Consider the following 12136-nt stretch of genomic DNA (forward strand, 5'->3'; position numbering starts at 1 on the left):
CTTTCTTCTTCAAGAGCAAACTGAAAAAGAAAGGTCCACTTTTCGAAGGCGCTCGAGTTATAGGGTGTTTATCATTTGTAGCAAGACTTATTGAACTAACGTGTTTTTCTGACATTATGAACTCAATATACGTAATAACCTCATTCTTGTAGCAGTAATATTATGATAATAAACAAAAAAGAAAGATTACATTTGTGTATTTTATAAATTGTAAATATAAATAACTCTTCACATAAATGAGTATAGACTAATCTTTAAATCAACACTTTGTAACATAAAACACTTTGTTTCGTCAGTAAATAGACGAATAGGTTTTATTTGTTGATAAGCACGAAGCTACACAATGGAATATCAGTGCTTTGATCACTGCCATTATCGAAACCCGATCTTTAGCGTTCTAAGCCCTCAGACTTACAGATGAGCCACCTGAGAGCAAATAAATAGTACAGTAATTAAATCGTTGCAAAAAATTATTTGTGAAGGATAGTTAAAATTCTGTAGGCTAGCGCCCTCTGTTATTTTTTCTTTCCACTCGAAGTACGTAAAAGTGATCCTATCACGTGTGTTCTCAGATTCTGGTGAGGAGTTTATAATTGTTATTAATAGTAAAACTAAGTGTAATGTACAATTAGTTTTTAGCGAAAGTTCACAAACCTACGATTCCTTTTATCGCCAAACACATGTACAGTTTTAGGAAGGATAATGAGTTTCTGTAATATGTGTGTAAAATTTAGGTTACCACTGTTCTGTGTAGCCGCAGGTCAGTCTTCTAGTAGAAGTTAGAACAGTAAAAGTAGAAGTTTTAGTTTAATAAGACCTTCTGCGTAAAACAGAAGGTAAAAAGAGACAGTATTGTATAAACTATAATAATAAGCACAGAGGCATTTAGTTTAGCGTCGCACTGCACAGTTTGGGCTCTACACTCCAGTAGCAAGTCTCTAGCCCAGGTCTCAAAATATTATTTAATCACTAACTTGACTGTGTCAGGACTACTAGCGTAGTAACTAGTAGTAGTATTAGTACTATTACATTAGTAATAGTAAAAATAATATGAACTAAGGTTATTATTCTTTAACTTTTGACAGACTGTAAAATAGCTTTTCACTATTTAATTTTCAGTCTGCACAAGTGGTGTGGATTATTTTCCGTTTTTGTTGTACAGCAAATTTGCATTGTTATTATAAAATACTAAAACTCGAAATGAGTTATTGATTATGATGGGTTGAATGACCATCTGTAACATCACTTATTGTTATTCTTAAGCCACATAACTAAGTCCCTCAGTAAGTCAGCAGTAAGTTTACAGACTTCCAACACTAACATTCGTGGTTCAGTTCACTGGTCTGGACCCAGTGCAGATAATCTATTATATAGCTTTACACTATAAAGACAAGAACACATAATTAAAGCTTACATGACATGTATAATAAAAGGTGAACTGGCCCATCTTTAGTTACCCTGTACCCACAATTTTTTATATATATTTTTTCAATTGAACACCAATATACCCCTTGAAATCTACTTAAAACTAAAAACTGTTGTGAGTTAAGAGTCTTTCCAGAGGTTTTAATGTTATATTAAAAAAGAAATAATTATATATGCTAGACATCTCGCAAAGTATGTCTGTGGCTATTAGAAATGGACTGGAGACAGTATAATCTTTTTTATGGTATATTTTTAAGGAAGCTCAAAGGCTTATTTTGATGTCATTTACTAACAAGTAGTGGGATCCTATTTTGGGAGATAATTTGAAAACAAAAAAATGTAAATTTATCATTTCATGATAGTCACAGTAGTTTTAGCACGTAGTTTTTCTGCTTACCCAATGTAGAGACTTAAACATAACATACAACAAAGGACTATTTGATCTTTCAAAGCATTTCTTGCACCTCCCACCTCCCAAAATATAATAATTGAAACTCGCATTTCATTGCATAAAGATTCATAGATTCCTCTGTTAAACACCTATATGGTGCTGGTTTCCTCTATTGCTGATGGCAACTCATTCAATAAATAAATCATCATATTTTAAAAATAAAACTTTCTTGACTGTAACCGAGCCTGTCTTTTCTAAAAGGTGAACTAATGTCCTCTTAACCTGTTGTCTTTATGATATAGCGCAAAGAAATCAGAGGCCTTTATCTTGATCTTCTAGTAAGTTCCAATAAAATCTCCTTTTACCATTCTTTTCTCAAGAAAAAACAAAATAGATTTTCAAACAGTTCTTCCATTCCAGGAATTGTACTATTAGCCATCCTTTGAAATGTTTCCAGTAAGTTTTATTCTTTCAAATGTACCAGAACTTTACACAATACTTCAAACAAAGTCTAATAGGTGGTTTGTATAAAAAAGATAACTACCTCTTTTTATCTGTAGTTAATATGTCTATAAATATATTTTGAATTATATCAGCTTGTATAAACTACTAGCAACATGATGATTATAATACAGACTCCTTTTCACCAAAGTTAAATAGAAACTAGAATATATGACTTAAGAGGCCTAATGCATTCTTTGATTTGCTGCATTATCTGCTGTGGACTGTTCAAGACTCCTCAGCACAGCTTTAGTCAGCAACCAAAGAAATATGGTTAGGTTTCTCAGAATGGTGATATGTATATAATATTTATGGCATTTTTGAGTCCTATTTTATTCACCATATAGTGGCTGATTTTAATTTAGGTGTGTGAATAATATTATGGCATTATGCCCAACTTGTATTCAGTATTATGCAGTGGATCAATTGTTTAATGGTTATATTAGATTTCTTTTCACCAAAAGTAGAACGGAAAATATAATCTGTGACATAGAGGCCAACTGCATTCTTTGATATACTATACTTTTTGCTGTGAACTGCAGTTTTGTCCATTCAAGGCTCATCAGCACAGCTTGGGTTAGCAAAACAAAGAAATACATTATCTGCCTTGCACAATGATGATAATCTATACTGCTTTTATGATGAAACCTTAGGACTATTTTTAACAAAGGGTTTTAGTAAAATGGACTTTTGAAAATTTGTAGGGAAAAAATTAAGGAATGGTATCATCGATGTTTTCAGCTACTTGTAGGTTTCATATTATGTTGCATATAAGACAGATTTTCATGTACAACAGTTTAACAAGTAACTTAATCCTAAGTTGCTGTATCTGAAGATGTCTATCATATTAAATGAAGGGTAGTTTAAAAAAGTAATTAAAAATAAGCTGAAAATAAGAATATTAGGGTGATACTATAGCGTGCGGTCTACCGAGCATGCGGTATGATCATCACATAAACAAAACATATAAATATGTTGAATAATAGCAGTCTACCTGGGATATTTACACTGCTAAATAATTTATTAATGATATTAATGATGAATAATAGCAGTTTACCTGGGATATTTACACTGCTAAATAATTTATTAATGGTCATTATTATGATAAAAAACAAAATTGTGCTACATAATTATTTTTAATGACATACAATTCGTACCACATCCTTAACAAATGATTTACATTTAAATCCTTTAATGATATACGCTTCGTATATCATTTACAAATGTCACAAATATATCATCTGCATCTTTTCTCAGTACTTTTCAGCAAATGTGATCAAGGTGTGATTGAAACAGCTCACTGCTAACGCCTCTCATTTTCTTTAGAATGAGTATTTTGGCATCCAACCATGATCATTCAATTGTTTGCATGTTTGCTCCTGTCACTGGATCCACATAATTGTGCTACATAAAATAATTATGTAGCACAATTTTGTTTTTTATCATAATAATGATTATTAATAAATAAAGTGTAAATATCCCAGGTAGACTGCTATTATTCAACATCTTTATATGTTTTGTTTATATGATGATCATACCGCACGCTATAGTGTAAAAGGTCAGGTGGGTCTTGGTAGAGTACAGATACTGCGGTAGACCACATGCTATAGAAGCATCAATATTAGTCTCTTGAAAATATCAGAAAATTTCACTAATTGCGTAGCTCTAAAATTTATGTTGGATCTCTTTTATGATATATTTCAATAAATGATTTTTCAAATCTTTTATCAGACCCTCTATAATTTTTTCCAGCTGCAGAAGTAAGATTAACTGACTTATGATTTTCAACACTTGTTACCTTCTTTGAAAGTAGGAATAACTATACCAACTCTCCAATCCTCAGTTGCCTGTCCACTTTCTGTTAAACTATCAAAAACTAGAGAGAGGCTTACATATTACTTTGATTTCCTTTAAAAATCAGAAGATGTAATTCTTCTCTGTACAAATACTTGTTTAGGCCTTTCTTGGAATACTGTACAGTTTTTGTCTCCTTGTCTAAGAAATGTGTATTGTGTGGGTATAGGTTAAGGTCTCTTTTTTTTTTATTCATTGAGAAAAGAATAGTAAGAAGTGATTTTAGTAAAGTTTACAAGGTTAACCAGGGAATCAATAGGATAAAGGTCTCTGATGTCTATATTATATCCTGAAGATAATAGGATGAGGGGATAGAAGTTTAAGATCTTGAAATAAACAGGATAGGATCCTGTTAAGACCATTTTATTTTTTCTAAGAGGACAATTGATTTAAGGAATGAGTTTCCAATAGCAGTTGTGGAGACTGACACTTTACAGGAGTTTAAGAGGGAAATAGAAACATTTCCTGGAAAGTAAAGGGTGGATTTAGATTTTTATTTCACTTTTCCCAAGAGAGATGTGCAAGAATAGCCTTGATGGACCAAATCATTTCTTGTATGTAGGCCATGTTAATTTCTCAACTTTTTACTTACCATTAAACAAATTATGATATACACGATTCCTGTAAATTCTAGTATTTCTCAGATAATGTGGAGAATAAGAAGTGTTGCTAATGTTCTCCTTTGTAAAATACAGAAGAGAACATTAAAAGTTTCAGCCAATCTCATAATCTCTCGAGTCTTTGCAAACATCTTTTAATGACCCAAATTCCATTTTATTTTGCATACCTTTAACATTGCTTTTTAAAATTGTTTTTTTTTTTAATATTATTAGCCAGCTTTTTTCTTGGTAAGTCCTTTTTATTTGTTAAAAAATAAATAAAAATTGACCTGTTACTCCAGAAAACATAAATGTTATTAATTACATGAACATTTTGCCATTACAGCTTCATCAGGGCAAACAAGACACTTGCTAACTGATTTTAGGCTTATACAAAACATTTACAAATAACTTGAGACTGCATTACAAGGCAAACTTCAAGTGAGATTTATATAATCATTATTGTTCAAAAATTATATTGTTGTACATAAAGCCAATGTAAAGGGTGGGACATCAGATTGTGAAAGTACATGCAAACAGACAATATTATACTATTTAAAGCAAGAATAAAATATATTGTTATGCTAATTAAATGTAAAAAGTAATAATTAAAATTTCATTGTGATTTTTTGTGTAACTGTGGCTTATTTTCTGATATTACTAGGGCTTCTTTGTATTTTCTGTCTGAAAACTCTGGCAATGGCTAAGAATGTTTGTTTTGATGAGACAACCTACATCAATTATATCGTGTTTGTGAACAAAATGTTCAGCCACAGCACTGACTTCAGGGCAGGAAATTCATGGTGGCAATAGCTGCCATGTTTTTCAAAATGGCTGTGATGCTCTCAGAGAATCACTAAAATCCATGACCACCCTTCGGTATCCCTTTGGTCATCGTGCTCTCACAATCTAAATTTGTATTGCATACTGTAGTAAAGGGAACCATTGGACATCACAAACACTGGACTTACAACCTACAAAAACTACCTTGTTATGAATAATATATCACATAAAATGCATGTATTGGAGGGAGTGAAGTTTTTCGGTTAGATCAGCAGTAAAAAATTCGTGCAGTTTGTTGAGTGTCATACCATACCACAGGCTCTTAGACAATTCAAATCGGTGCTCAAACAAACCTGCAGAGTATACACAAAGATTAGCAGTGACAGCAATATGTGACGATCAAAGTCAGCATGCACACATTTTGACCAAAGTGAAGTGTATAACTGCAAATACTCCTTGCACTAATTGTGCCGAAAAGGAACAAGTTAAGAGGAAGAATGCAGCAAAACTTTTTTCTGTGGTGGCCAAGTACCAGAAATTGGAAAAAAAATTTTCATCAGTAAATGTGTAGATTATATCCTGATTTTTTAGAAAATGAAGATAAATAGGATATATCAATAATTCAGCTTGGTAAGTTTTATGTGCAAACTCACCTAAGGCTTAGGGCTACTACATTAGCTAGCTATGGTTAACGTTACTGAATTACAAGTAGTGAGTTCCACAGTGCAATGTCTGACGATGCATGATTTATAGGTTATGACCACGTGCTATACTGTAGTGTTGGCCTAAGTTATTGATTATTGGCACTAGCCTATGTTAGTTATTATGCAAAAAAATACTAGTAGTAGCATTGTTTGGAAATAGTGCTGACCTTATGTCATGGCAGTGTGTCTTTCTATTTATCTATCTGTCTGTCAAGATTTTCAATGGGCTGCTTTTTGGAGACCATGTAAGTGATTTTCGTCAATCTTGGTCAAGTAGTCAGACATGTTGGTAGAAATTAAGCCTTTAAACTTCTACTTCCAAGGATTTTATCTGATTGTTCTCAAAGTTAGACAAAGTAATAAATGGATAGGTGCATAAAAGTTGTATACAATTCTTAGGTCAGAGGTCATTTGGGGTCAGAAGGAACAAAAGCTAGAAATCTTATAAAGCACTTGTTCTCTTTTTGTGCAATTCTGATTTTTATCAAAGTTGGACAAATTAATAAGTGGATAGAGATACCTGAAATTTTGTTCATGATTTGTAGTCACCAGAAGACAAATCCTGAAAACCTTTAAAATGCTTCTCCTCCCAGGGATTTTCCTTCTTAAAGTTAGACAAATTAATTAGTGGAGAGAGACCCTTAAAGTTATATACGATTTTCAGGTCAAACGTCATTTGGGGTCAGGAGGGGGCAAACGCTAGAAATCTTGTTAAGGTCACAGGGCATTTTAGATCAGCATGATACCTCTTTTAATCTTAAAGCTAATGTACTGTTAGTCCATAAGTGTCATTGGTTAAAGTTAAAACTTACCTAACTGATAAACGTAATCTGAAAGGACAGACCAGCTTCCCAAGCCTCCAATGAAAAAATTAATGCCGTATTTACTAAACTAATTGGGAAACCCCCAAGGTACAAAAAAATTCACTGGAGGGCACTAAGGCCCCAATACACATTAATGTTAATGAAATATATACTGCCCTTGAAAATGAGAGAAAATCAAAGGCCAAATGGCCTTGCTCTAAATATTTCGTGGCCTGTGACTTTACTGTCTAACATGTGCAGAGCTTGAAGGTGTGCATTAATTCTGTGCCTGATAATTCTGCCTGTTTCACCACTAGATCTACACTGTTTTTATGATTCTCTACAAATAATGTGACTAACTTGACCACTTCATCAACAGGGATGGAAGGGTATGACTCCATCCAGACTGAATAACATACTATCAGGATTGATAACATTACTAATAATATTTAGAAACTTGGGACTTATTAAGTGCTTAGGAATAAAACTAAAACAATTCTGAAGTGGTTTATCTACAAGTCAAGACAGTTTTTCCATTGGTAAGTCATAGGCTGACACAGTGGGTCTTAAAGGGATACCTTATTTGTTGTCCTTGGGAAGACCATAAAATTTAAGTGGTTTGTATTCTTTAAATTAAGATTACTTGTTACACATTTATGAAGTGTTGAATTTTTAGTGAAATCTTAGCATTTTTCTCAGTATTATTAGTAGGGTCACACTGTAGTGTTTTGTTGTTTTCATTATGCATCTAATCATTAATCTTATTAACATATACATCTTTATCCATAACCACAAAATCTATACCTTTATCAGAAACTTTTGTAATTGTGTTATTATTACCTTTTAAATTATTCAAAAGATTTCATTTCTCAGAAATTAAAATTTTCTCTTGGTCTATATCCTATAGCACCTTTTAGTAAGGGGGCTTCTTTATATCTAAGGTTATAACATTTATGCTTAATGTCTTCCTCTACTTTTGGTGGAAATTAACTTGGCTAGTCAAATAGGAATGTTTAAGTACAGGGTGGCCCAAAATCACCTTTCTTTGTTTAAAATTTTATAATTAAATAACTAATGAAATAGAACTTTGCAGTTTTCAGCATCTTGTAGCCTAACTCAAACAGTTTTTATTGACAAATCAGTAGACTTCTATGTGTGAACCATTAATGGCTTTTAGCGTGTCTAACCAATATTCAATTTCAGTCCACATTTGCTGCAACATGCCCATAGTTACAGTGGTGATGGTGTTCCATATCCTGGTCTTTTGCTCTGTGATGGTTTCTATAGGTGTGCAATATATATGATATCTTTAACATACCCCCCAAAGAAAGAAGACTAGTGCAGTGAAGTCTGGCTAATGTGGAGGCCAAGGAATTGGCCCACCCTGACCAATCCGCCCCCTCAAAAATATCTGATCTAGGAAGTATATGACCAGCAAACTCCAATCTTGTGGAGCACTACCCTGTTGAAAGATTATCCATGGTTGCATTTCTTCCAGTTGTGTGATCACAAATTGTTCCAGCATGTCAAGATACACATTCTTGGTATCAATGCTCTTAGCAAAAAGAAAGGACCAACAGTCCTGTTACATAAGAGACAGCACTACACATTCATCTTTGAGCTATCACACAATTTCAATGGTGTCATGGGGCTTTGTAAGCCCCAAGTGTGGACATTATGATGATTAACTTTATTCGAGGTATGAAATGTGACCTCATTGCCGAACAATACATTCATCTATGCAGTCAAGGAGGTTCACTGTAAATGTCTTGTGCTTTGGTCTGTTATCTGGTTGCAGTGCCTGTACCAACTGAAGTTTGTAGGCACGCACAAAATGTGTTGGCTTTTGATCTCACAAATTAGATACACACACACACACGTTCAAACATTCTGTGTACGGGCCTGAGAGCACTGCCTTAATGATTTTATTGACCTATCTACTACTGTAAAGATCCTTTTCTTCAGTCATGCCTTTTGATTGGGTTTCTATTTCTATTAGATATGTGATATAAATTATGATAATTTTCATTCATTACTATGCTCCCACTAACTAACCAATTGGTCCAAGTCACTCTAGCTAAACTGGTACTACACATATAATTAGGCTTGCCACTTGTCCTATGTTTCAGAAAAGTCTTTTCTGTCATGTATTTTTCATCCACTAAACATTCTAATAAGAGATATCTATGTTCTATAGAGATTAACTACAAATCTCTTTTATCTTCCACAATTAATTAAAATTTCATCTAGTATCAACAGATGAATTTGAATAAAACTGCCTGCTACATAACACACTATTATCGAACTGATTCATTATTTTAATTTGATGTTTGGTCCTTGTGATGAGAGAAGTCACCAGAATGCTTGCATCGAGAGATATAGCTCAATGTTATCATCAAACCTTACTGATTTATTAATTATGCCCCTATCATTGTCAGTAATGTAGGTAAGAAAAAGCAAAGAACTAACATCTGAGACACTATTAGTATCAATGGTTCAGTTTGGCTGAACTCTGTTTATAACTTTTAGTTTTCTTTCACTAAACCACCCTTCAGGTCAATTAACTAGTCTTTCCATAACACCACCAGTATGGTACCTTATAAAAAGCTTTTTGAAAAAATTAAGTCACTAAGTTCACACCCTTTCCATCATCCAAGTAATAGTAAGGCAAGATTTCCAATTAGTGAATCCATGCTGGCTGTTTTTTGTAATATCATATTTCACTAAGTCATTTTTGTAAAGTTTTAATCGAGTAACTGTGTGCAATTTTAGTCTTTATTCTGTATGAAAGATATCATGCTGAACCCTATGCAGAGGTGAACTATTAGTCAAATCAAACATAAAAAAACTACACACTGCATCCAGTGTTCACTATGTGAAAGCACACCATTTTTAAATAAAATTGTTTTGTAAGGAAAAACCCTTTTAAATCCAAGTCATCATTTGTTAATCAAAAAAGCAGTTAAAAATTATAAAAGTAACAGTTCTTGATCAGATTATTAAGCTATTTTTATCAGTTACACGCAACTACTGTGCAAATTATAGTTATAATTGTGCATATCACTGACTTGCATAGAGGAACATGCTGTTGAACAAAAGGAAAAAACATTGTTTCAATTCAAAAGATAAAATTTCCTAATTTATTCTTTCAAAAAAGTCCAATATTTATTGTAGGCTAAAGTGAAACTGTTGTATTCATTTTTTACATAACCCTATTTTTAATCAAGTTTTGTGAAAAATTTTTAACAGGTTAGCAAAATGGAGCAGACATCTGGTACCTCACAAGAACCCTTTCAAAAGGTACAGAGACGGAAAAATAGAAAAAGAACACAACAAGAAATGGAAACTGCTATGGAAACTGAAGTTATGAAGAGACCAAGTTTTCCACCAGCAAAAAAAGAAAAACTCTTGGTGGGCAAGCATTAATTTTTTGATTATCAGAATCTTTTAAGTACTTTTTTCACATTAGTTAAGCAAATTTCAAAAACAAATGCTAGTCACTTGTTTCAGTAATTTTGGTAAAATTAACTAGTATTTAAAGTGTTAACACTACATCTAAGGAATTGGAGGCCAGGCTAAGTAACTCCAATTGGATAGGATGAACACTTCTTTATCAATAATTTGAGTGTTGACATACTGTAATAAGATATGTTAAAGGTATGTTGTTTTCATGAGACCAATTGCTAATGATCATAAAATCTCTATTATTGTCTAAAATACATAATTTAGGTGGTAATAAACAAGCACTTAAAATTTTCAGATTTAAAATCTTACCCTTTGTTTCCAAAAATTAACCAGTTAACAGGAAAAGTAGAAATTATTAAGAGATTCAAAGTAAGGCTTACCCGTCCTTTGAAATGTGTCAATAAAAGTGATTTTGGTGTTTTTATAAAATATCTGAAACATTGCGGGTGTTTACAGAAATAGTAAGTTTCTTAACCCTTACCAGATGTGTCACGGGTGAAAGACCATGTCATTGTGTTTGTTGACTTGCATTCAAAATTTTATTGAACTACTGTTTCATGAATTTATGTCAATAAGTTTGGTATTAAACTGTAGATTATACTTAAAATTTTAGTACTATACATTACTCAATTTCTTAATTTAAAAGTAAATTAAAAAAACACAGATAAACATTGATTTTTGTGTGTCATGTGGTACGTTGAATGCAGCACTGGTTCAAATTAGATGCTTGTGAAGTCAAAATACTAAGTCTGTAGTTTCGTACAAATTAGAAACTTAAATTTCCAATATTGACAAGCTAGAATATAAAATAAGAAGGTCTTGTCTTTTCGCTAAGATATTGCTCACATAATAAATCAAACATATTGGCACCCCTCTCACCTCTTTCAATTTTTGGAAATGCTCCCTTATATATATACTTACTTCTATGTATGACATGAATAACAAATTTTAATCCCAGAATGTCCCCCTAGTGGCTTTCTCAACCATTTTAACATGTTTGGATGCCATTTCTTTCTTTCGACCCAGGATTTTAAGGAGGTAGGTTGTGTCTTTAGTCTGCTCAAATTTTAATTTTTTTTTAAACTGAAATACAGCTTAGTTTCTAAGCTTGATAGATTGTATTTGAATTCTATGGTATTGATATAGTAATTTATGATTTTTTGGTTATTCAACTGTATATATATATAAAACCTAACAAATTTTGTTGAATATCCTGCAAAATTTTAAAAGGCTTAGCAACTGAGCACAAAGGTTGTAACTAGAAGAGATATTTGTTTGCTTTACTTTTTTATTTACTGTTCTATGTTTTAAGAACAATAAGTTTAATAACTTATTTCTAAATAGCAATAATCTATGTACATATATAATGTATAATAATTGAAATGTGACTGTATTTTACAAAATACTAGTCCACTAAAACACAGCCAAGACAGGTCAATTTGTAAAGACTGAAGGTCAGTTTTATATAATTGTATACGGTAACATGAATGCACGTGTGCTGCATCATTGTAAGTTCTGTATTGTTAGCCAGGCATGGCTGAAAGGTCAATATAATAAAAATATTAAATATGTATAAATGTATAATATTATGAGATTTAGGCTATTTAGTCT

General features: G+C 32.3%; 1 protein-coding gene across 2 annotated transcripts in view; it reads left to right on the forward strand.

Annotated features, from left to right (window-relative positions):
• Window positions 1-510: 510 nt before the first annotated feature.
• LOC106470050 (RNA-binding protein PNO1-like) overlaps window positions 511-12136 on the forward strand; it is a 23921-nt gene continuing 12295 nt past the window's right edge. The window contains exons 1-2 of one of the 2 annotated variants that reach the window (XM_013930572.2): window positions 511-578; window positions 10310-10471. In XM_013930572.2, coding sequence (XP_013786026.1) covers window positions 10319-10471 — 153 coding nt within the window. In that variant the 5' untranslated portion in view covers window positions 511-578; window positions 10310-10318. Of the gene's footprint in view, window positions 579-636; window positions 761-10309; window positions 10472-12136 lie in introns of those variants that run through there. The other variant, XM_013930574.2, reaches the window with a different exon arrangement.

This window comes from Limulus polyphemus, unplaced genomic scaffold, assembly GCF_000517525.1.
Source record: "Limulus polyphemus unplaced genomic scaffold, Limulus_polyphemus-2.1.2 Scaffold3792, whole genome shotgun sequence".
Classification (NCBI taxonomy): domain Eukaryota; kingdom Metazoa; phylum Arthropoda; class Merostomata; order Xiphosura; family Limulidae; genus Limulus; species Limulus polyphemus.